This window comes from Gekko japonicus, unplaced genomic scaffold (genome assembly GCF_001447785.1).
Source record: "Gekko japonicus isolate JY-2015 unplaced genomic scaffold, Gekko_japonicus_V1.1 scaffold103, whole genome shotgun sequence".
Classification (NCBI taxonomy): domain Eukaryota; kingdom Metazoa; phylum Chordata; class Lepidosauria; order Squamata; family Gekkonidae; genus Gekko; species Gekko japonicus.
In genome coordinates, this window is record NW_015160210.1 from 506,821 (window position 1) to 532,714 (window position 25,894).

A 25,894-nucleotide genomic window follows, 5' to 3' on the forward strand; every position below is an offset into this window, starting at 1 on the left:
GAGAGAGAGAGAGAGAGAGAGAGAGAGAGAGAGAGAGAGAGAGAGTTCTCCCCAAATGACTGCCAGGAGGGAAAAACGCCAGTTCGCCACTGCAGCTACATACTGTCAAACATTGTTATGCTAAACAGGATTGGGTCAAAGTAGCTATGGACTTGTACAACCGGGTCAAATGTGGGCCCCGGCGAGGTCATGTCCTTGGCACACACAAAAACCCCAACCCATCCCCTTTTTTGCAGCAGATCCTAAATTTGATTGTCTCTTGGCTGGGGGGGTGGCTTTATACGTGGTTGGTGGGATTCCATCTGCTTTGTGGAGCTGTTGGTCGGTCGAGCCTGTCTCTCTGAACATACGAGGTTTCGGCCAACTTCGGCCCCAAAAAAGCCACCAACAGCCTTTGACAGACAGACACGAGTGGCCCGAAAATCTCTCCCTACCGGGGAAGCGTCGACTCTCTTGGCTAGCGACCCTCCTCCCCAGATCAAAACCTGCAGAGACGAAATAATTGCCCCGCTGTGAACAAATTGACACCGGCTTCTTGTAGTTCACGCTTCCATTACCTCGTTCTAATAGAGGTGACGGCGTTATTTTGTGATCAGCAAATCTCCCGGGTAAATAAATTCAACGGGAGATGGAGGGTACATTCTCCCAGAAGGTTAATGGGAACCATGTTGCTAAATTAAATAAATAAAACCAAATGGAAGTTCTCGCCCGGCTGACACTGCTCTCGGTAGGTCGGTCCCGTTTAATGGCCGCTCTAAAGACTGCGGGTCTCTCAGTTGAGGTTGGGCGAATGGAGGTCAGAAACCTCTTGTCTTGTACTGGAAACCCTGGATTCTTAGGGTTTGATTCCTGAGTTCTGCATGCTCGAGGGATCAGTGAGGAAACTGCGGAGGGTCGGGGAAAGACTTAGCTACTAGCAGTTGGAGGCTGCTGTTCGGGTAGCAATCTCAGACAACAGCCACGGTGCAAGACAGGATGCTGGAGTAGAGGGATGTCTGGTCTGATCCAGCAGGGCTCTTCTTACATTCTTCGCAGCCCCTATGCTCTCGTGTTGGCCCTCCAGAGGAACTGGTTGGCCCCTGTGTGAGACGGAATGCTGGACTAGATGGACCTTCCCTGGTCTGACCCAGCAGGGCTCTTCTGATGTTCTTCTCAGGGGAAGGCCTCAGACTCTCTGCCCTGTGGTTGGCCCTCCAGAGGAACTGGTTGGCCCCTGTGTGAGACGGAATGCTGGACTAGATGGACCTTCCCTGGTCTGACCCAGCAGGGCTCTTCTGATGTTCTTCTCAGGGGAAGGCCTCAGACTCTCTGCCCTGTGGTTGGCCCTCCAGAGGAACTGGTTGGCCCCTGTGTGAGACGGAATGCTGGACTAGATGGACCTTCCCTGGTCTGACCCAGCAGGGCTCTTCTGATGTTCTTCTCAGGGGAAGGCCTCAGACTCTCTGCCCTGTGGTTGGCCCTCCAGAGGAACTGGTTGGCCCCTGTGTGAGACGGAATGCTGGACTAGATGGACCTTCCCTGGTCTGACCCAGCAGGGCTCTTCTGATGTTCTTCTCAGGGGAAGGCCTCAGACTCTCTGCCCTGTGGTTGGCCCTCCAGAGGAACTGGTTGGCCCCTGTGTGAGACGGAATGCTGGACTAGATGGACCTTCCCTGGTCTGACCCAGCAGGGCTCTTCTGATGTTCTTCTCAGGGGAAGGCCTCAGACTCTCTGCCCTGTGGTTGGCCCTCCAGAGGAACTTGTTGGCCCCTGTGTGAGACGGGATGGACTAGATGGACCTTCCCTGGTCTGATACACCAGGGCTCTTTTTATATCGTTATGTGGCACTGTAGGGATCTGGGTCAGGCCATTGGCAGACTTATGTATTCCCCCCCCCCTTTGCAAAGTGGCATTCCCTGCAACCATTCCTGGCTGAAGTGACAACATTAGAAGCCAGCGGTTATGAAAAGCAGGAAACTGTCACCCAAAATCTCTCTTCCTCCCCACTTTGCCCAGATCCTCACCCAAGAAGACTGGAACGTGGTCTTGTATAACGGGATGGCCTCCACCTCTTCCTGGGCAGCCCTCTACTTCGTGGCCCTCATGACCTTCGGCAACTATGTGCTCTTCAACCTCTTAGTCGCCATCTTGGTGGAAGGTTTCCAAGCGGAGGTAAGGCAACCTGACACAGTCATCCTAGGTAGTTCATACAGAAGGACTAGTAACCAGTCCAGATGAATCCAGGTGGTCAGCCGTGTCAGTCTGAAACAGCGGAACAAATTTAGAGTCCAGCTGGGCACCTTTAAGACCAAGAAAAGTTTATTCAAGGTATAATAATAATAATAATAATTCAATTTATTAATCGCTTTCCCCAGTGGGCTCTAAGCGACTAACAATGTTCAAAGGGGATAGGGAAGACAACATATATTCATTTAATTGCACACGCTGTCACTGCACAGCGTAAACGTCTTCTGACTTGGCTCCGTCGTTTTCCGAACGGCTGCTGGTCGACCAGGCTTCAGGACCCGTATGTCAAATTGCCACACTGCCACCGCCTGGCCGAAAACATCCACTGCAGGGATTTTTGTAGCCGAGAAGGTCTTCCGCCTTTTTTCCGAACTTCGACCAGGACGTCCCGACCGTCAGCTAACACTCTCCCACAAGGGAGATTGGTGTGCCCACCCTCTCTAAGGAGTGGTTCCCATTTTAGCTACTCGTCGAAGCTTTCGAATCGCTGGGTGGACGATGAGCTGGGGACAACAGGCTGGCTGCTCACACCAGCGCGGGGCTCGAACTAACACAGTTCGGATGTTAAGACAGTGGGATGTTAAGACAGCTTTTGTGTGCAAGGCACACTTTTTTCAAATACGTCGGAATGGAAGATGAGGTTCCAAACTTATAGACAGGGCACTTAACAGCAAATGAACATGTAACATGATGATGTTCAAGTTATGCAAAGTGGAAAAACTAAATAACAAGTTGAGGTTCGAAGGCCAACAGTTGTGAAGCGATAAATATGTCACAATAGCAGATAAATGTCCAAAGTTGTTTTTCCTCCTAACTGTGGGAAGTAAGAGAATCTTAACTATCTCCTCTGAGGTGTAGAGGGCGCGTGAAGGGCACTTTGAGCTGGATGTAGGTCGAATCTGCATTTGCATTTTAAAATCAGTTTCGTGCTGCCATGACGCCATCTTTCTCTATGCTTGTTTGAATGTTGTTTGGAGAAGATTCTTTTAAAGCAGTGCAGAGGTGCAATGACAGTGGAGCCGCCACGAAAGGGCAATAAACATATGCTGACGTGCAAAAGTATGCAAGCACTGTTGAGGTGTGAAAACTACACCAAATGTAGACAGCTTTTTTGAAAATGGAGTCAGAAGGCTGGGACACTGGTGGGAAATACAAATGCAGATTCGACCATAATATTGTCAACAGATGACGTGATCTAGGATGTAGACAGTAACCCTGTTCACAAGTAGTGGTGAGCATGCATACCATTCAAGTACAGCGGGAAACGTAAGTTTCCTCAATACGGTAATTTTCATGTTGCATTAAATGCGCATCCAGCTGAATGTGTGATTTCAACCACGCGTTTATTCAGATATAGTTCCGACATAGGGAGGAATGTGGGGTGGGGAGAGGAGCACCTTTCCCCCTTGTGCCATGGTTCCAGTCTAAACCAGATCCCACGCACTTGAGAACTGGGTTCCCGCGGGGGACCTGCGGCTGACGTCTAACTGTAAGTCCCCCTGTTGGTCATACATCAAAAGTAACATAGTTTGGCCAATAGACAGTGTCTCCTCTGTTTTTCTCCCTTGCTGGATCCAGAGAACTCTGCCCTGCTTTGACACCACTCTTCCTTGCCTCCCTCCCCCAGAACAAATCCGTTTTGCAGTCTGGGCTTTAAGTGAGAATTATGTCCCCCCCAGGTTCTCTTTCAGATCTATAACAATTGCAATCTCGTATTTTATCAAGAGGCTTTTATGAAGTCATTAGCGTATGGAAATGTTCTCGAGCCTTACCTAAACTCAACCCATTCAAGCTAAGAATAATGACTCCGGAAAGGGCTTTAATCACTTTTGGGGTGTTTTTTTAAAAAAAAAAATGTTTCACAAGAAGCAATTCTGGAATCCTCAATCAGCTTTAGCGGCAAAGCGACTCAAGTGCTGAAAGAGAAACAGTCCTTGAATGGAGCCCTTTTCTTCAGTCTGTGTGGTCTCAAGGGGTAGAAGTGAGCAGGGGGAGGGCGGAATGCGGAAGGAACATTTCCCACCATTCCTTCTTGAACTGCTTTCTCACTTCTTGATGGCAAACAGGCAGTGTGAAAAGAGCAGAGGCCCATGAAGTCACCTCGAGAAGGGACCTCGAGTCATCCGCTACCTACACTTGAAAAGTTTTTTGTATCTCTTCTGGACTATAATATATTTAAAATTTATCTATCCTCCACGTGCAGCTGCTGGTGTGACCTTGGGTTAGTCACAAGTTGTCTCAGAGCCAGTTCGGTGTCGTGGTTAGGAGCACGGACTCTAATCTGGGAGAACCGGGTTTGATTCCCCATTCCTCCACATGCAGCTGCTGGTGTGACCTTGGGTCAGTCACAAGTTGTCTCAGAGCCAGTTTGGTGTTGTGGTTAGGAGCACGGACTCTAATCTGGGAGAACCGGGTTTGATTCCCCACTCCTCCACGTGCAGCTGCTGGTGTGACCTTTGGTCAGTTACAAGTACCTTCAGAGCTGTTCTCTCAGGAGCATTCCTCAAAAGAGCTCTCTCAGCCCCACCTACCTCACAGGGTATCTGTTGTGGGGAGAGGAAGGGAAAAGGGTTGTAAGCCACTCTGAGATTCCTTTGGGCAGTGAAGAGTGGAGTATAAATCCAATCTCTTCTTCTTCTTCTATCCACTGAGAACCACAGAGTTCTCAACCTAGAAGACAGAACAAATCACCCAACCATGAAAAGTCAGCGAGGTCAAAATCAAACCAGTGGCTGTATCAGGAGTTAAGATTTAAAACCATCAGCAATTAAGATTTAAAACTGCTTGAATTAGCCAAAGACAGAATAAGAATACGGTGAAGTTGGAATTTGGACCGCACTTTCATTGTTCAAAGAGATTGTCCTAGTGATGTATTCCAATGGATAGCCCTCTAAGTTAGGCCAGAAATATTATTCAGAACAAGAGACAAAAATCCATGTAATACCTTTGGTTTTGCGCAGGCTGGTTTACAACAAATTGTTATTCCCGCACAGAGAGAAAGCGTGATTTATCCTAGGACCTGTTGGCTTCAAAGAGCTCATGTGGTTCTCCCCACCACCACCACCACGTTATGCTGAAAACCAACCCTGTTAGGTGGGTTAAGCGGAGGGAGAGTGGGTGGCCCAAGGTTACCTAGCAAGCAGAGTGGGGATTTGAATCAGGGTCTCTGTGGTCCATGTCTTGACACTCTAAAGCAGGGGTGTCAAACATGCGGCCCGGGGGCCGGATCAGGCCCCCGGAGGGCTTCTATCAGGCCCACAATGGAACTGGCTGTCTTCTGCTTCTTTTTCCAGTTCTGCTGCTGCTGCGTCCTCGTAGGTTTGCAGCTTACAGATACACACCTGAACAGTATACTAAAGACTGCAACAGCAGAGACATTTTGATGCAATAATTTAGAGCAAAAGGTGTCAGTTTTCAGACACTGTTAAATAAACAAAATATTGCAGGAGTGCTAATGTTTGAAGCATGTTTTTATTTTAAGTTAAAAAAAAAACCTTTATGTTTGTGTCCACGCTACCTGGCATTACATTTTATGACACACCTGGCCCAGCCCAACAAGGTCTCATTTATGTCAGATCCAGCCCTCATAACAAATGAGTTTGACACCCCTGCTCTAAGGGCTGTACCACACTGGCTGTAACGGCTGGCAGACAAACAAAGAGAGGGAGAGATTATGATCTCAAGACGCTGAGCTGTCCTAGGACAGAGGTGTCAAACTCATTTGTTATGAGGGCTGGATCTGACATGAATGTCACTTTGTTGAGCCGGGCCATGTATGCCATAAAACATAGTAGGTACCGGAGATATAAACTGCATAAAGGACAGCAGCTGCGAAGCTCCAAGTTGGTGTGTCCTCACTGCAAGGCCCCACGGGCTGGGAGGGAAAACCCATGCAAAGGAAAACCCACATGGGCGGACGGGACAGCCAGCGGTGCAGCACTGGGCAGACGCTCCCACGCTGCTTGACTGCTACAGACTAGGTTGTTCTGCCACGCTGAAGCCACAATTGGAGTGGCTCTGCCCACTCCCCAACGAACAATCTCCCGTTCCCTCCCTTGCACTAGTTGCTCGCAGGCCACATAAGAGCCCAGAGTGGGCCAATTCTGGCCCCCGGGCCTTACGTTTGACACCCCTGTCCTGGGACATTTCAGAAAGAAGCTGAGAAGAAACGCGATTGTGTTAGGAAGTGAGAACGTGCACTGACCCTTTTCGGGTATAAATTCGGGTGCGTGGCCGTGTTGCTCCGAAGCAGCAGAACAAAGTCCGAGTCCAGGGGCGCTTTTAAGACCGACACAGTTTTATTCTCTGCATAAAGTTTATACCCAGATTAAAACATTGTGGGTCTTAAAGGTGCCACTGGACTCAAACCTTTTCAGGTATGGTAAAGCTGGAGAACAAAGAAAGTGGGGGAAATCATAGCGTCAAACCATACCCCTGGTCTATTATACAGGACTCTCTCTGTGTGATTAGAATCATAGAACCACAGAATCAGAGGTGGAAGGGACCTCCAGGGTCATCTAGTCCAACCCCACCGCACAAGGCAGGAAATTCACAAATACCTCGTCCTCCACACCCACAGTGGCCGCTGTTCCATGCCCAGAAGATGACAAAAAAAACTCCAGGATCCCTGGCCAAACTGGCCTGGAGAACAATTGCTTCCTGACCCCAAAGGGGCGATCGGCATTTCCCTGGGCGTGTTAGAAAGGCCCCCGAGAACTAAGCACTGAAGCAACCCCTTCCTGCCCTCCCTCTCGCAATCTTCCTACGTTCACACAATTCGCATTGCCGTCAGAGGGCCATCTAGCCTCTGCATCAAAACCTCCAAGGAAGGAGAGTGCACCACCTCCCCAGGAAGCCTGTTCCACGGAGGAACCTCTCCAACTGTCATGAAATTCTTCCCAATGTTGAGCCGGAAACAATTTTGATTTAATTTTTAATTAACTGATTAATTTGATTTAATTTCAACCCGCCGGTTCTGATCCGACCTATTGAAACCCACGTGCTTCTGTGTGCTTATGTTCTGTACGCGTGGTCCCAGGAATGGAAGTGTGTTGGGGGTTGAGCTTGCTCCTAGCCTCACTTCAAGGTTCCATGCTTTCATTCCTTGAGTTAGCCCGTCTTTCATCAAATCATAATCTAGAAAAAGGAGGAGGAGATTGGATTTATACCCCGCCCTTCACTACCCAAAGGAGTCTCAGAGTGGCTTACAAACTCCTTTCCCTTCCCCTCCCCACAACAGACACCCTGTGAGGCAGGTGGGGCTGAGAGAGCTCTGACAGAAACTGCCCTTGAGAGAACAGCTCTGAAAGAACTTATGACTGACCCACGGTCACCCAGCTGGCTTCGTGTGGAGTGGGGAATCAAACCCGGTTCTCCCAGATAAGAGTCAACGCTCTTAACCACTGCACCAAACTGGCTCTCAAGAGCGAATTCACGCAGGCGCATTCCAGGTCACGGCTCACACATGTGAACGACACCACCAGATATTGTGCCGTTCCTGCAAACTTTCCCCGTGAAGTCCGTTCGCACGGCAAGCGCTGAGAAATCCACCAGTTCTTTGCATCTGTGAACGGGCATGAAGTCCCCCCCCCCACTCCTTTCTCCTCCTTGTCCTCCGTTTCCCTTCTTGTCTGCGGGGGCGATGACTGTGGGTGTGGAGGCCGCATTGCCGCTCGTCGGCGTTCCAAGAGCGTTTTTCACAGAAAGCCTCCGTTCGAGCGCCTTTGAAGAGGGATGGTTTTGCTTGAGAAAATGCCGAAGGTTTCTAACCTCTGCAGATTTAATTTGAAAAATGGCAAGGACGCCATTGGAAGAAGGAAATCCGTTCCCTTCGACTCAAAGCGCCCGGGCTAATTAACTCACAGCGCTCCGGCGAGATGCTCTTTGCCTTAAAAATGTGCCCCCGCAGAGCTGTTAGCGATACTGTTCCCTGTATTGACTTAATTTCATTCCTTAAAGGACATTGATGGAGGCATTCCCCTTCAGGCTGAGTTGCGTTGTAGGGTGTTGGGGCGCCGGCTGCTGTCTTGGAATGCCATTCCACCCTCCAAGGCTCCAGTTGGTCTAATCCAACATCTGGAGGCACCCCTCATATATATATATATAAACTAGAACAGAAGCTGCCCCCGAGAGCCAGTTTGGTGTAGTGGTTAAGTGTGCGGACTCTAAACTGAGTTTGATTCCCCACTCCTCTACATGCAGCTGCTGGTGTGACCTTGGGTCAGTCACAAGTTCTTTCAGAGTTGTTCTCTCAAGGGCAGTTCTATCAGAGCTCTCTCAGCCCCACCTACCTCACAGGGTGTCTGTTGTGGGGAGGGGAAGGGAAAGGACTTTGTAAGCCCCTCTGAGACTCCGAGTGAAGGGCAGGGGGTATAAATCCAATCTCATCCTCCTCCTCCTCTTCTTCTATTGTTGAAACCCCCCCCTCCAAGCGACAGCCCTTCAAATACTCCAAGAGAGCAATCACGTTCCCCCTCAACCTACCCTTCTTCAGACTAAACTTTCCCAAGTCCCTCAGCCTTTCCTCTTAGGGCTTGGTCTCCAGGTATATTAAATGAAGTATAATAAATAAATACTTTTCAAGTGTACAGGGGCTCGATCCACAGGTGCCTCTCCACCAATGCTCCCTCCGGCTCACACAGTTGTGTCTCAGCTCAGGGAGGAGGGCTCCAGAGCAAACTAATCTATGCAGCAGCCAAATCGCTCACTCACAACTTTAATGCCAGTAGCTGACAAAGCAGAATCTTTGCTCACAAGACTCCACAGCTTAGAGGGAGCATTGGCCCCCACTCTCTCACAGAATTACAATTCCAAGAGTTAGATCAAGATGGGGAGTCCAGTAGCAAAATTTGTGGCGGGGGATGAATCGCTGCTCACTTCTTCAGACGCAGCTAGCAAGTGAGCCCATCTGTCCTTATATCCTGGAACTGAAATCGCTTCTGTCACGGCTCAGGTGGGGGGTGACGCTGCCACCACTCTGGATTTAGGATCCCTTGAGAAGGCCCAGAGCACCTTCCCAAGATCTTCAGACCTCCTTTTTGGCCGAATAACAGGCGTGAGGACCAGGCAGAATGAACAATGAAAATAGTTTATTTTATAAGAGGTCAAACAAACAAGGTGCAGAATAATAACAGTAAGTGGGTGAAAAGAAAAGGAATCAAATGCCCTAACGCATCTAAATATACACTGTCCCTAGCTCACTATCTGCAGTTGCCTTAGACTACTCACCCTTCCCCCAGGATGAGGGTCTCTTCCCACAGCAGCCTTCCTTCTGGCTCTGCCCTCTGGGAAGAAGAACAGCTCTTCCTGCTGCTCCCGATCTTTTATTCCAAGCCCTCCTCTTTTCCTATTGGTCAATTTTGGCTCCAAAACCTCGCAGGGGCTTCTGGGAGCAGTAGGCCCAGCCTCACCTACTGCTAGCCAGGCTTCCTGGGCCTAGTAGGCCTCTGGTGGCGCAGCCCAGATCATGACAGCTTCACTCTCCAAAATACAAGGACAGTCAGATTCACATGCTAACTGTATCCAAAGAAGCGAGCAGTGACTCCCAAGAAGCTCCTCCCCGGCCACAAATTTTGTTAGTCTTTAAGGTGCTGCTGGACTCTTGCTCTTTTCTGCAGTCCCAAGAGTTGTCGGGGAATGAAGCGACGAGACCCGTTCGAACCCTGAAGTGCAGATATACCTTTAATATCAAACAAGGCGCCTCCTCTGCCAAGCAGTGTTCCCTCTAAGCTGAGTTAGTGTGAGCTAGCTCACACATTTTTAGCCTCCGGCTCACACATTTTTGTCTCAACTCAGGAAGGATGGGGGTCGCAGGGCTCTTTTTGTAGAAAAAGCCCAGCAGGAACTCATTAGCATAATAGGCCACACCCAACAGCAGGAACCTATTAGCATATTAGGCCACACCACTGACAGCACAGCTCATTAGCACATTAGGCCGCACCCCCATATTACCAGAAGTGTGGTTATCCAGCCACACCCACCTTTTGCTTCTTATTCTGTTTACCTTGTTTGTTGTCAAAACCCAGGATCTTTTTTGTAGCAGGAACTCCTTTGCATGTTAGGCCACACACCCCTAATGTAGCCAATCCTAATGAGTTTCTGCTGTTGGGTGTGGCCTGTTATGCTAATGAGTTCCTGCTGGGTGTGGCCAACTTGGGAGCCAGCCGGAACTCCGTTCCTGTGCGTTCCTGCCCAAAAATAGCCCTGCTCCACAGCAAACTAATTTTTGCAGCAGCCCAATCGCTCACTCACCACTTTCATGCCAGTAGCTTGCAAAGTAGAACTTTTGCCCACAAGATTCCACAGCTTAGAGAGAGCATTGCTGCCAAGTAGTGGTGACTTTGCCTTCTTTTGCTGTTGAATACACACCAGCCCGGAATCTGAGTCCTTTTTTTCCCATTCATGGAAACAGCCAAATAAAATCAGGAGACATAATGCATTAATCTCATTCATCGGCATAACTTATTGCGTAAGCTGTAACGAAGAGGCCCAGCTTCCAGATTCTCCAATTTCCCGTCTGCGTGAATGGCGTGCGTATAGAAAGCTGGAAACTGGCAGTCGCAGGCGACGTTCTCCATAAATATGTAATTATAGACTTGGGGGGGGGGGACTGGGGTTGTGTTTTGTTGGCGGCACTTAATGGCTCCTCTTGGAGCCGTTTCAGCCTGTGATTGAAACATACGGAAAAGCTTTTCTTCAAGAAAAGAAAACGGCTGCATTATTCATTGGGCGCCACAAAAGATGTGCCCGGCAATCATGGGAAAGGAATCTGTGGCTGTCCCTGTTCCCCTCTTGGCTTCATCCTGCTGCAAACACACCTTAAGGGTGACAGCTCCAGCCGTGTCTTGGGGCAGAGCTGTGCACACGTTCGGTGAATCCCCACGCCCCCAAATCCAGACACCATAAGCAGGACAAATTACGTGACGCGAGGGTGTAGCCGGTAAAAGTTAGGATTCGGGAACACGAGAGAAGCCATGTTGGGTTGGCCAGTGGCCCATCCGGTCCAACGCTCTGTCAGTCACACAGTGGCCAAATCCCAGGTGACCTCAGGAGGTCCACCACAGTGGGGCCAGACCTACAGAAGCCCTCCCACTGTTGCCCCCCAAGCACCAAGAAGACAGAGCATCCCTGCCCTAGACACAAGAGAAGCCATGTCGGATCAAGCCAGTGGCCCATCCAGCCCAACACTCTGTGTCACACAGTGGCCAAAACCCAGGTGCCCTCAGGAGGCCCACCAGTGGGGCCAGAACTCCAGAAGCCCTCCCACTGTTGCCCCCCAAGCACCAAGAAGACAGAGCATCCCTGCCCTAGACACAAGAGAAGCCATGTTGGATCAGGCCAGTGGCCCATCCAGTCCCACACTCTGTGTCACACAGTGGTCAAAACCCAGGTGCCCTCAGGAGGTTTGGTAGTGGGACCAGAACCTCAGAATCTCTCCCACTGTTGCCTCCCCAAGCACCAAGAAGACAGAGCTGCCCTGCCCCAGACACAAGAGAAGCCATGTTGGATCAGGCCAGTGGCCCATCCAGTCCCACACTCTGTGTCACACAGTGGCCAAAACCCAGGGGCCCTCAGAAGGTTTGTTGTCAGGGTTGTTGGAGAAGTGGAGAAGCAGAGAACGGGGGATTCCATGTTGGGTGGCCGTTAGGGAGAACGGTTGGCTAAATTTTCACAAATGTAAAAGCTAGGAATAGCAGTCTTGACCTGGACGGCCCAGGGTGGCCCAATCTCGTCAGATCTCAGAAGCTAAGCAGGGTCGGCCCCGGTTAGTATTTGGATGGGAGACCCAGGATGGGAAGTCCAGGGTTGCTACACAGAGGCAGGCCGTGGCAAACCATCTCTATTCATCTTCCCTACCCAGGCTCACAGCCACCGGGGGGGATTTGGGGGCAATGCCCCCCACGTATGAGTGCTGCCCCCTCAGACATTTTTTTAAAAAATCTGGAAGGAAAAAAACCCATTTTAAAAAGAAATGTGAGAGGTGTGTGGGTGTTCCAAAATGACCCCAGGCACCGTCAGGGAAGCTTCATTTTCAGTTTTTCTTTTTTCCAGTCAGAAAAATAAATAGAAGAAGAAGAAGAAGAAGAAGAGATTGGATTTACACCCCACCCTTCACTACCCAAAGGTGTCTCAGAGCGGCTTACAAACTCCTTTCCCTCCCCCTCCCCACAACAGACACCCTGGGAGGTAGGTGGGGCTGAGAGAACTCTTGACAGAAACGGCTCTTTTTCAAGAACAGCTCTTATCAGAGCTACAGGCTTGCCCAAGGTCACATCAGCAGGTGCGAGTGGAAGAGTGGGGGAATCAAACCCAGTTCTCCCAGATTCGAGTCCGCACACTTAACCACTACACCAAACTGGCTTTAAAAAAAAAGGTTTTAAAGAAGGCAATAAAATAGCATAAAATAAAATACAAGTACAAAACGCACAATAAAGAGATCCCCCCCCCCCCGGGCTTATACAGGAAAAACAGCCCAGAATCGCGTCTCTCCAATCAGGAGGACTAGAGGAAGACAAGAGGCCACAGTGGACCCAGAACTGCTTTGGTGTCGTGGTTAAGTGCACGGACTCTAATCTGGGGAAAACGGGTTTGAATCCCCACTCCTCCACTTCAGCTGCTGGATGACCTTGGGCAAGTCGTAGTTCTGATAAGAGCTGTCCTTGAAAAAGAGCAGTTTCTCTCAGAGCTCTCTCAGCCCCACCTACCTCACCAGGTGTCTGTTGTGGGGAGGGGAAGGGAAAGGAGATTGTAAGCCGCTCTGAGACGCTGAGTGAAGGGCGGGGTACCAATCCAATCTCCCCCTCTTCTTCTGCAAGAGGAGCAGCAGGTGTGGCCAGGGTGTCCCTCCAGATTTCCCCACGCCCCACCCACCAAAATGTTCTGGCCACGCCCCTGGCCCAGATGGCCCAGGGTAGCCCAATCTCATCAGATTTCGGAAGCCAAGCAGGGTCGGCCCTGGTTAGTACTCGGATGCGAGACCACCAAGGAAGTCCAGGGTTGCTACGCAGAGGCAGGCGACGGCAAGCGACTTCTGTTCATCCCTTGCCCCGAAAACCCCATGAGCGGTGTTCCGCCTAAGCTGAGTCAGCGTGAGCTAGCTCACAGTTTTTTTAGCCTCCGGCTCACACTTTTTTAAAAAACACATTTTATTGTACAGATATAAAAATCAGGTTAAATTTTTCACAACATTTCAATCTTTTTATATCCATTTTCAAATATCTCCCCACCCCCCCGTTACATGGCTTCCCACAGTGCGTTATCCCCCTTAAATTTTCATCTTAATCTTTAATTCTATATTTTACCATATTACAAATTAATCTTTCAGGTAACTTTACTTAGATTCATCATTTCAATACCTTATCATTTTCTTGGTCCATTCTAATAACTATCAAAACTTATCAAAGTACTTTTAACATTCCATTTCACTTCTACATATTCTTTAAAGTCTTTAAATTCTTCATAAAATTCTTCGTCTTCCTTGCCGTTAAGTTTCGTCAGTTTGTCCATTTCAGCCATAAAGAGCATTTTTTTTATCCAATCCCATATCTCTGGTACCTTATCTTGTTTCCAACATTGCGCAAATGTCATTCTTGCAGTTGTTATCAAATACCATAGCAGTGTCTTTTTTTCCACATTAACCTCCTCCATCTTAAGACCCAACAACAAGATTTCTGGTTCTTTTTTAAATGTACCTTTCAAAAAAATTTTGCATTTCAGCATGGACCTCCATCCAAAGTGCCGCTGCCCTATCACAGGTCCACCACATATGATACAAAGAGCCTTCATGTTTTTTACATTTCCAACACTTATTAGACATATTATTATTCATATTAGCAATTTTTTGGGGGAGTCATATACATATCATCTTAAAACAATTTTCTTTTATATAGCCTCCGGCTCACACATTTTTGTCTCAGCTCAGGAAGGATGGCTCCAGAACAAATTCATTTATGCGGTAGCCCAGTTGCTCGCTCACAACACAGAATTTTTGCTCACCAGACTCCACAGCTGAGAGGGAGCATTGGCCAGGAGCGAACAGAGCCAACTATCTTCCTGGGAGACTGTTGAGAACCACCCGGGGGACTGTTCGGAACTGTTTGTTCCTCAGCTGTGCTCATGTCCTAATCCACTAAGGTAAAGAGACCAGATTTAAAAATTGGCAAGCTGCAGAAATTTATGTGGCGTGGAGGTGAGACCAAGAGGTCACCTTGAGGAATACAGTATGTCAAAACAGCCTCTGCTTCCCAGAGGGTTCTCCCACCCACCACGAACAGTTTTAATAACCTTGGTCGCTGTCAAGAATGCATAGCAAAGTCATTCATCCTTTCTCTCTCCCCCCCCCCCTCGGTAGGGTGACGCCAACCGGTCTGACACAGACGAGGACAAAACGTCGATCAATTTCGAAGAGGATTTTGAGAAGCTGAAGGAGCTACGAGCTTCAGGTAGGACGGGGCCTCCATTCCCCTGGAGAGGGGGGTCGCAGCGGGGAGGGTTGGCCGGTCTCTCCCGGGGGGGGGGGGGACTTACTGGCAGTCAGGGAAGGCCCACGTGGCTAAGTCATTTCTGGTGCACACCGGAAGTGATGCCACCATATCACTAGTGATGCAGGACACTCTGGGATTTGGGCAAAAACTCTGTGGTGGACGCTTCTTATCGGCTTTGCCCTAATATGATGGAAATGTTTTTGCCTGAATACGCTGGAAATGACGTTGCCACGTTGCCACCGCTGTCACTACAATGGGCTTCCCCCACTGCGGGTAAGTCCCCTCCCACTGGCCAGTTGATTGGCAGGGAGACAGTAGGTGGAGCGGAGATTCCCTGCCCCTAGTGGAGGACCGGTAGCCCTGGCTGCAGGTAATGCCACAAGAGCCAGTTTGGTGCAGTGGTTAAGAGCGGCGGACTCTAATCTGGGAGAACCGGGTTTGATTCCCCTCTCCTCGCTGGATGGCCTTGGGGAAGCCGTAGTTCTGCCGCAGCTGTTCTCTCACGAGCGGTTTCTGTCAGAGCTCTCTCAGCCCCACCAACCTCACAGGGTGTCTGTTGTGGGGAGGGGGAGGGAAAGGAGTTTGTAAGCCGCTCTGAGACTCCGAGTGAAGGGCGGGGTATAAATCCAATCTCTGCTCTACTCTCTACTCTAAGATACAGCATTTCTTCATTTCAAGGCGGCGGGGGGGGGGGATCATTAGCTTAGATCGGGGTTTCCTGACCTTTTTTGAGCCCGTGGACACCCTTAGGATTCCAAAACAGGGCGGTGGGCACAGGTACAAAATGGCCACCCGGGGAGGCGGAGCCAAGTGCAAAATGGCTGCTGTGGAGCCACACACAAGAAGCCCACGCAGCAGGGTACAACAGAAGTAATTAAAAAAAATACAGTGGGAAAGGAGAGTGTGAGATTGTAAAACCAAAACTGAATTGGCAGCTCCTGCTGGGGGGGATGTGATTTTAATTCGCGCAACCAGGGCTATTTTGGGGCAGGAACGCACAGGAACGGAGTTCCGGCTGGCTCCCGAGTTGGCCACGCCCAGCAGGAACTCATTAGCATAATAGGCCACACCCAACAGCAGAAACGCATTAGGATTGGCTACATTAGGGGTGTGTGGCCTAACATGCAAAGGAGTCCCTGCTACAAAAAAGGCCCTGGGTTTTGACAACAAACAAGGTAAACAGAATAAGAAGCAAAAGGTGGGTGTGGCTGGATAACCACACTTCTGGTAATATGGGGGTGCGGCCTAATGTGCTAATGAGCTGTGCTGGCAGGGGTGTGGCCTAATATTCTAATGGGTTTCTGGTGTTGGGTGTGGCCTATTATGCTAATGAGTTCCTGCTGGGCTTTTTCTACAAAAAGAGCCCTGGGTGCAACCAATCAGATTTCCAGGGGCCTGTTAGACGTCCTGGTGGGGAGAATGCCACCCGGTCCCACCAACTTTCCAAAAACAGTTAGCGGGTGCCCGAAAACGGGTTTGCAGTTACCAGGGCACCATTTTGGGGACTCATGGCTTAGACAAACTATCAGTGGTATGGCCACAAGAATCAGCCATTTTTTTCACCTAGTGGGGGGAAAGACACCTGTCCGAGGGAGAGGAAACTGTTCTCTTCTTAAAATGCTTTCTCTTTCAATAAATCTTGCGGAGATGGTGGCTTTTCATTAATGGATGCTCACCAGACTTTGCAACTGGGAACTGTCAAACCTCCTAACAGGGAGGATATTGAATTTCCCATCCCTGCTCTTTTGATCCAAAAGCCCCCCCCCCCCCAAATTTTTCTCCCTCCTCTTTTGTACTCAACCCAAAACCCCCCCCCCCCCCGTAATTCTTCTCCCCTCTTCTGTGAATCGAACCTGGGAGTCTCCAATCTTGTACCACAGTCACAGTCAAGCCCGATCTCATCAGATCTTGGAAGCTAAGCAGGGTCGACTTTGGTGTCGTGGTGAAGTGCGCGGACTCTAATCTGGGAGAGACGGGTTTGATTCCCCACTCCTCCACTTGCACCTGCTGGATGACCTTGGGCAAGCCGTAGTTCTGATAAGAGCTGTCCTTGAAAAAGAGCAGTTTCTGTCAAGAGCTCTCTCAGCCCCACCTACCTCACAGGGTGCCTGTTGTGGGGAGGGGAAGGGAAAGGAGTTAGTAAGCCGCTCTGAGACTCCTTTGGGTAGTGAAGAGTGGGGTATAAATCCAATCTCCTCCTCTAGCAAGTACTTGGATGGGAGACCTCCTAGGAATACCAGAGGCAGGAGAACAGGGGCAGGCTTTATTCAGGCACTTCCCTGAATATCCTCCAGGCCCCCACTAGGGGTCAATCACCAGAGGTCACCATGACTTCCTGGTGCACACATACACACAGAGAGAGAGCCAGTTTGGAGTAGTGGTTAAGTGTGCGGACTCTAATCTGGAAGAACCGGGTTTGATTCCCCACTCCTCCACTTGCACCTGCTGACGTGACAGTGGGTTAGTCACAAGCTCTGGCACAGCTGTCCTTGAAAAAGAGCAGTTTCTGTCAAGAGTTCTCTCAGCCCCACCCACCTCACAGAGTGTCTCTTGTGGGGAGGGGAAGGGAAAGGAGTTTGTAAGCCGCTCTGAGACTCCGAGTGAAGGGCGGGGGTATAAATCCAATCTCCTCCTCCTCCTCCTCCACACACACATGTATAAAAATACAAAAATAATCTTGTACCACTGACTGCTTCCTTGCACTCGATTTCTCCTATAAAATGTATGCCTTTTCAGTGTTGTTTGCGCTTCACCTGTAGACACAGATTATGTACGTATAAATACTATGGACGTGGTCTCTAAAGAATATGCAACTGAAATAGAGACAGTTCGCTCTCTGCTAATAAATTTCCGGGGGGGGGGATTTTTACATTCTTGGCATTCCATTGACTGACACGTTCTTTTCTTTTCCAGAGATGAAGATGTACTCCCTGGCAGTCACACCCAATGGCCACCTGGAAGGCAAAGGGAGTATGCCCCCTCCGATCATCATGCGCACCGCCGCCACGCCCATGCCCACCCCAAAATGCTCCCCGCACATGGACTCTGTTCACCCCTTTGCGGATTCCAGGAGAGGGAGCAACGCATCTCTTGACCCCTTGAGCTTCGACCAAAAGTCCCTGGTATTTAGCAAGCACTAGATCTCGGGGGAGGGGGGGTTGACTCGGTCGCCTGGTGGAAGGAAAAGATGGATCGGGGAGCCCAATGCAAACATATTCACCAAGTGAAAATTTGGACACATTTTGGAATTGGAGTTCAGCTTTCTGAATTTTCAGACTTTGTATGTATTTGAGATTTGATTTTTGAGGGGTGTTTTTAATACATCCTTAACTCTTGGTCAGGGAGCCCAAAGGCAAATGTTTACACCAAGCGAAAATTTGGACACATTTCGGAATTTGCGTTCGGCTTTCTGAATTTTCAGACTTTGCATATACTTGAGATTTGATTTTTGAGGGGTGTTTTTAATACATCCTTAAGTCTTGCTGACATACCTCAGTCTTGGATATCATTTATTTCTTGTTTATTCGCATCATTTCCCCTCCCACACACCTTTCTCTCAACTGGCGGGGTATAAATGACAAAAATGACTGGAAAACTACATGATAAATAAATGAGATCCAGATCGACAGTACTTCCACAAGAATTAAGGATATATTTAAAGTACTCCTCCGGACTCAAATCCCGATACATACAAAATCTGAAAATTCGTAAAGCCGAACTCGCATTCTGAAACAAGCAGCCTACTTCATTCTCTCCTTCCCCTTCTTATCCTCACAACAACCCTGTGAGGGAGGCTAGGCTCAGTTTGTAGTGGTTAAGTGTGCAGACTCTGATCTAAGAGAACTGGGTTTGATTTCCCACTCCTCCACTTGCAGCTGCTGGATGACCTTGGGCAAGCCATAGTTCTGTCAGAGCTGTCCTTGAAAGAGCTCTCTCAGCCCCACCTACCTCACAGGGAGTCTGTTGTGGGGAGGGGAAGGGAAATGAGTTTGTAAGCCGCTCTGAGACTCCTTTGAGTAGTGAAGGGTGGGGTATTAATCCAATTTCTTCTCTCCTTCTTCTTCTCAGAGTGCGGGACTTGCCCAAGTTCTCCCAGCGAGCTTCTGTGGCAGAGTGGGGATTCAAACCTGGATCTCCTAGATCCTACATTATAACCACTGCACTTTTTGCCACTGGAGAGAGGGGCCTGCCCCACTCTACAGGGAGAGATCAGTGGATTTGCCCAACTGAACAGAAAACAAAGGCGGATGCCTCTTTGGTGTAGTAGTTGAGCTTTGGACTCTAATCTGGGAGAACCGGGTTTCATTCCCCACTCCTCCACTAGCACCTGCTGATGTGACCTTGGGTCAGTCACAAGCTCTGGCACAGCTGCTCTCAAGAGCAGTACTCTCAGAGCTCTCTCAGCCCCGCCTACCTCACAGGGTGTCTGTTGTGGGGAGGGGAGGGGAAGGTGATTGTAAGCCACTCTGGGTGAAGGGTGGGGTATAAATCTGATATCATCCTCCTCCTCCTCCTCTTCTATTTCTATCTCTGTGCTTATTTCTCACCAAACCTGTCTGTTGCACACTGACGGCTGCCACAATGCAGCAGAAACTGGGAGGGAAACTACCACAACTAAGCAGTTGACTTCCACCCATGACAGAGGGATCCATGAATGCATGCATGTGCAGCACAGCATACACCCTCCCTGGAATGCCCAGGGCCTCTTGGATTCACCTAAATGCAGCAGAAAAGTTAGATCCAGAATCTGCAAAGGGTTTTGGAATGCACCTCAGAGACACGGTGGATATTGAGACGAAAGAATCTCTGCCAAACAGATTTTAGGCTAGGACTGCTGTAATTCTCTTTCAAGATAAAGTTGCCTTCATCCTGACGTATGCCCCAGGCGGTAGCAATTCCCTCGTTTCCTCCCGGTTGAAAGCGAGACAGATAAGCAGTTAATGAATCTTTCATTATTTAACAGACGAAAATGATTCCTTTCCCCCCCCCCTCAAGAGCTGTCTGCTTTTTGGAACCACAGAGAGGATTCTTCCCCCCATCCGGTTGAGGAGGGTAACAAAAATAGCCTTCTATCAGTTACATCATGCTCAGCAGCTTGCCCCCAACTTGGACCCAGCAAATGGGATTTGCGGGAGAATAATCTTGAGGCTAGACTACTGTAATGTGCCCTGCATGGGGCTGCCCTTGAAGGCAAATTGGAAACTTCAACTGGCGTAAACGGTTTCTGACTGTTTACTAGCTGTGGCCGGCTGCCTGGCGTGTCTTACTTCTATTTTTAGATCTCTGCACAAATTGCTGGTTCGTTTCTGAATTCAGTTCACAGGCCTGGTTGTTACATTCATGGTTTGGGATGCAAGTACCTGCAGAGACGCCCCTCACAGCATCATGCCATGCAAAAGCTCTGTCTCTAAGACCCATTGGTTATTCTCTTCTGAAAGGAAGTTAGAAAGGAGAGAAGGTGGTGTCATATAGCTCGATCGCATCAGATCTCAGAAGCTAAACAGGGTCAGTTCTTAGAGAGGGGCCCACCAAGGAAGGCTCTGCAGAGGAAGGCAATGGCAAACCACCCGTTTCTCGCTTGTCTCAAAAGCCCCTCACTGGGGGATTCCCATAAATCAACTGCGATGTGATGGCAGTTGCATACGTAGACGATGATTAGAATGGCTGCTTCTAGATTGAGGTTATTTTCCAGTGGATTCTTCGATTTTGCATAACAGCCTCCCTGAAGTTGCTAGCAAGGCGTCTGCTTTGAGTCTTCACAAGTTAAAATGTGGTTTTATCATGTATGTTTTAATTGGTTAGCCGTCTTGGTGGCCCCCATGGGGGCAGAGAGGTGGGGTCCAAATTTCGTCAGATAAAATAACAAGATAAAAAATAAACCCACAGGGTGGGATTATTCAGAAGGACTTCTGATAATCCCCTTTGCCTAATTTTCATTTGCGCATGTTAGTTTTTACGGGGTTTTAATTGTATACTGTTTGCATTGTTATTGTAACCCTCCTGGAGTTCAGTTTTGGGCTGTGGTCACACGGACATTTTGACCGGGTTTCACAGCTGTTCCCTCTCACATTTAAAATTGCCAATCAGACGCCTACATCCGTCTCCCGCACCAAAGTGGGCTCACTCGCACAATCCTCCCGGTTCCCTAGCGAGTTTTCCAACACCGTGAAAATGAAATACTTGCCGGGTATTTGCACTTTGAATCCACGATTTTGCTGATCTGGAAAGCCATCTCTCGCAATGATTGCGATTAGGTCGTCTGAACATCCTTCTTCCAGTAGGTTGTGTTTTTTTGCGACTTTCACCATTGTGTGCATGCATGCACATGTGCATATGCGCATATGTGCATGCGCAGAGGTTTTTTTTTAATGTGCCACGCCACCACTTGGGCGTTGTGGCTTTCTGGACAGTGCCTGGAGCATTGTTGTGCAAAGCAAGCAGTTGCACAAGGGATGTGTGATCATCTGAATCCGCTTAAAAATATCCCCAATCAAATCTATAGCGGGAACAAATCGCGGTACGCTTGCCGTGTGACCACAGCCTTGGAGAAAGGCAGACTAAACAAAGATGGTCTAAACGGAGTTGGGATTTTTTTGGAGACCCCCAGCAGCTCTGACCTGCTTTTCCCCTTTCTCAGTCCAGCCTCCGCAGTACTCCCTGTGCAAACTGGGGTGCCGGCAGCAACTGGGGCAGCCGCCGCTCCAGCTGGAACAGTTTGGGGCGGGCCCCGAGCCTCAAGAAGAAGAGCCAGTGTGGGGAGCGGGAGTCCTTGCTCTCCGGCGAAGGGAAAGGGAGCACTGATGATGAATCGGAGGACACCAAACTCAGCGCCGTCAGCCGCCCCCCTGTGCACCGCCGGGCGGAGTCGCTGGATTGCCGAGGGGCCCTGGACCTGCCGGAGCTGCTCCAGGTGCCTGGCATGCGCCATTCCTTGAGCGTCAGCCCGGTGGCCATGGTGCCCGCCGAGTACCAGGACTGCAACGGCAAGATGGTGCATGTGCCCAGCGAGTTCTACCTGCACATGGACGGCCACAAGGACGATCCCCTGGATTACGACGACGACCTGGAGGATGTAAGTATATTTTGCCCTGAGCTGCTGTCTTTCAGCTTGCGGTCTCTGATGTAAGTGCATTTTTCTCAAAGATTCGATGCAGTTCAGCAAATGGAGCTTCAAGAGTTGCCTGCACTTGTCTCCCCTTCCCTGACACCCTGGCAGAACAAGGAAGCTATTCCGAATCTGTGGGGCTCCTGGTTCATTCCCCGCCCCACAGTAGCAGAGGAGACTTTGACTCTCAATCTCAGCAACACTTGCCCTGTTTGGTGTGGTGGTTAGGAGTGCAGACTCTAATCTGGGAGGACCGGGTTTGAGCTGCTTTGACCTTGGGTCAGTCAAAAGTTTTCTCAGAGCTGTTCTCTCTCAAGGGCAGTTCTCAAAATATCTCTCTCAGCCCCACCTACCTCACAGGCAGTGTTCCCTCTAAGCTGAGTCAGTGTGAGCTAGCTCAGTTTCTTAGCCTCCGGCTCACACATTTCTGTCTTCGCTCAGGAAGGAGGGCTCCAGAGCAAACTAATTTATGCAGTAGCCAAACCACTCACTCACAACTTTAATGCCAGCAGCTCACGAAGTAGAATTTTTGCTCACAAGACTCCACAGTTTAGAGGGAGCATTGCTCACAGGGTGTCTGTTGCGGGGAGCGGGAGCGAAAGGAGATTGTAAGCCGCTCTGAGGGTGCGTTCAGACGGGGGCTTTACATCGGTTAGGGTTCTGGTTGCAACCGGTGTACTCACTGGCGTTCACACGACGAACATCTGCCTCCTGTCCCTAACCGGTGTAAAGCCCTTTACACCGTTGCACTCTGCCACTAGGTCCCAAGTGGTGGTAAACTGAGTGCAACGGTTGTAAACAGTGCACCCCGGCATCTGATCGCTCTCCAACGTTGCAGAGACACTTCCGGCGGAAGCCTGAGGCTTCCGGCTTTCCCCCGCCATTTTTAAAAAAAAATAAGCGATATGCGCTCGGGCGAAGCTTCGCCCCGAGCGTTTGGTAAGAAGGAGAAAAAGGCCCTTAGTTTAACTTCCCAGAGGAGTCCGGGACTACAGGGAGGCCAGGTTGGGCTTTAAACTTTAAAGGTAAGTCCTTACCTTTAAAGTTTAAATGTAATGGGGGGGGGTTGAGCATGCGCAAAAATCGCCATTCTGTGAATGGCTGCCTATGCGCATGCTCAAACTGTGCTTTTTTTTTAAAAAAAAAAGCCAGCACCTGCAGCGTGTGAGCGGGCGTCCATCGGAGGGATCTGGAAGATGGAGGTGAGTGTGATCGCGTTTCTGCCGGCATAAACTGCACCGGTTCCAACCGGTGCAGTTTATGCCGACAGAAACGCCCCGTCTGAACGCACCCTGAGACTCCTTCGGGTAGTGAAGGGTGGGATATAAATCCAATATTTTCTTCTTCTCCTCCTGTTTAAAGCACTCGAATGGAAGTTAGTTTCCTTATTGTGGCCCTCACAACAACCCTGTGGTGGGGCCCACTATTATTATCCCCCCCATTGTGGAGGGAGGGTCTGAGACTGAGAGACTGACTCATCTAAGGCGAGTTGCTGAGTTGGTGGCAGAGGCAAGAGTTGAACCAGGGACCTCTGCTTAGCTCTGCCTGCCGCCCAGTATGTCAAAACAGCCTCTGCCAGCAAAAGCGTCATATGGGATGAATGAAACTGGATCAACGTTAGGGACCTTTTGGGGCTCCAGATTGGTGTGGGAAGAATGTGGCTGTCAGATGGGCTAGGAGTGACCTGTTGCCAAAGGCGATAATCCAATACAGTCATGTCTCCCATCCAGAGTTACTGCTACCGGATTCGGAAGGTTTTGGAGCCCTTGAAACCCGAGTGGTGCCGGACGCATGAAGATTGGTCGCTCTACCTGTTTTCACCGCAGAATCGGTAAGACCTTCTGGTTGAGGATGCACAAGTCTCATCCCGCTTACTCCTGGATTACAGCACACTAGGGTTGCCAAGTGCGATCTTCACCGCAGCGGGGGGCTCCCGGCTGGCGGCTGGAGCACGCGCGCCCGCATCCTCATCACTCAGAAGTGACGCGACCACGCCGGGCACGTTGGGGGGCGGGGCCATGACCATCCGAGGAAAAACTATAGAGTTTTTCCTCGGATGACCGTGGCCCTGCCCCCAGCGTGCCCGGCGTGGTCGCGTCAGTTCCGTGTGATGTACACGTTGGGGTGGGGTTCCCCCCGGGGCCCGATCCACCGGCGGTGGGGAATGGGCCTCTGGAGCGGGGTTTTCCCCGCCCCCCGGGGGGATTTGCCAAGCCCTGTACTCGGGACACTTCTCAATAAAAAGCTACGCACCCCTGGAGGAGCAGGGTTTGGGGAGCGGAGGGCCCTCAGCAGGGCGTAATGCCGTTGAGTTTATTTATTTATTTATGTATGTATTTGATTTTTATCCCGCCCTCCCGGCCTGGGCCAGCACAGGGCGGCTTACAGAGTAAGATCCCAATGATACAATTACATAAAATCACATAAATTAATAAATACAATATTAAAACTCAAACATAATAAAGTGCTAGCCACATTCCTCATTTAATGGCCAGCTCTTTGGTCTTCTTCAACTGTCTCGAGTGATTGGCCCGGGCAATATTTAGGGGACCAGCGGGGGTCAGGGTTCCGCCAACATAGATATCAATTGTTGGCGGTAGAGGTATTAGTGGTGTTAGTGGTGGCGGCTCCAAATCCTGGCGGAAGAGCTCCATTTTACAGGCCCTGCGGAACTGTGAGAAGTCCTGCAGGGCCCTGGTCTCCTCTGGGAGCTCATTCCACCAGAGTGGAGCCGCCACCGAAAAAGCCCTGGCCCTAGTTACCACAGGCCCGTAGCCAGGATTTTTTAAATCGGGGGGCATTAAAATGTCTTAGGGGGCACTGGCTGATTGAATTAAAGGAATACCTGGCTCCTTCCCCACACCTGCCATCGCTCAGGGCCCTCAGGCTAGATGGGAAGTTGTGGGGCCTTGCCAGTGAGTGAGGGGGCGTTGCCCCGAAATGCCCCACTGTGGCTACGGGCCTCAGTTACCACCAATCTGGCCTCCTTGAAGCTCGGGAGAGCCAACCGATTCTGGGTTCCCAATCGCAGCATTCTCTGGGGTACATATGGGGAAAGGCACTCCCTCAGGTATGCAGTTCACCTTCCAAAGCAGTGTTTGGCTCCTGTACCATTCACAAAATTGACACAGTGCAGTTACTCCAAGGCAGGAGAAGAGGTCTCTCCCGACTCAGGAGACATCCCAGATATGCAGGAAAACATGGCTTTGTGATTTAACAGGAAGAAAAAAATTAACCTTCCACACACACACATCCAAAAAAAATCCTGATGAGGACTAAACAGGCTGCAGGAGCAGGGAATGTTGAGAGCGGTTGGGTGTTGGTTAAAGGGAAAAAGAGGAGGAATAGGAATTAATTTCTCCAACCTCCTAACAGCTCAGAGAAGACATGAGTGGGAGATTTTTGGGGGGTGGACTGAGGTTTCCAGTCCACCCCTCCATGTTCCTCATGACCAGTGTTCCCTCTAAGCTGAGTTAGTGTGAGGTAGCTCACAGTTTTTTAGCCTCTGGCTCACACATTTTTGTCTTAGCTCAGGAAGGAGGGCTCCAGAGCAAACTAATTTAGGCGGTAGCCAAATCGCTCACTCACACCTTTAATGCCAGGAGCTCACAAAGTAGAGGTTTTGCTCACAAGACTCCACAGCTTAGAGGGGGAGCATTGCTCATGACCCCTCATTTTGTCCACTGGCAGATACTAAAATATGTGGGAGCTGATCTGAGTAAGGTTTGCACCCAAGGGAGACTGTTTGGAGTTAATTGCATGAGATCGCCAAGGTTACACCCCGTTTTTAGTGTTTGCCTCCATCTTAAAGTGCGAGACCCGTTCTTCTGACTAAAGAATGATCACGGGAAGCCTTTGTCTCTTGACTTGTCTTGTCAAAGCTGAGGGGAGAAGTTTGCTTTGGACAGCGGGGGGGGGGGGAGACAGAAATTCAACAGGGTAAGTTTAGAGATGCAGTTCCAGAAAGTTCGGAGGGAGGACGGCATGGTATAGCCCGATCTCATCAGATCTTGGAAGCTCAGCGGGGTCGGTACTTGGGTGGGAGCCCACCAAGGAAGGCTCTGCAGAGGAAGGCAAATGG

The 25,894-nt window shown here is 49.9% G+C and overlaps 1 protein-coding gene across 1 annotated transcript in view; it reads left to right on the top strand.

Moving 5' to 3' along the window:
- CACNA1H (calcium channel, voltage-dependent, T type, alpha 1H subunit) overlaps nucleotides 1-25,894 on the top strand; it is a gene marked incomplete at its 3' end in the record, with an annotated part of 563,591 nt that overhangs the window by 471,965 nt on the left and 65,732 nt on the right. Inside the window, exons 14-18 of the mRNA XM_015409183.1 lie at nucleotides 1,996-2,151; nucleotides 14,576-14,666; nucleotides 17,622-17,830; nucleotides 21,346-21,780; nucleotides 23,544-23,644. Coding sequence (XP_015264669.1) covers nucleotides 1,996-2,151; nucleotides 14,576-14,666; nucleotides 17,622-17,830; nucleotides 21,346-21,780; nucleotides 23,544-23,644 — 992 coding nt within the window. The remainder of the gene's footprint in view (nucleotides 1-1,995; nucleotides 2,152-14,575; nucleotides 14,667-17,621; nucleotides 17,831-21,345; nucleotides 21,781-23,543; nucleotides 23,645-25,894) is intronic.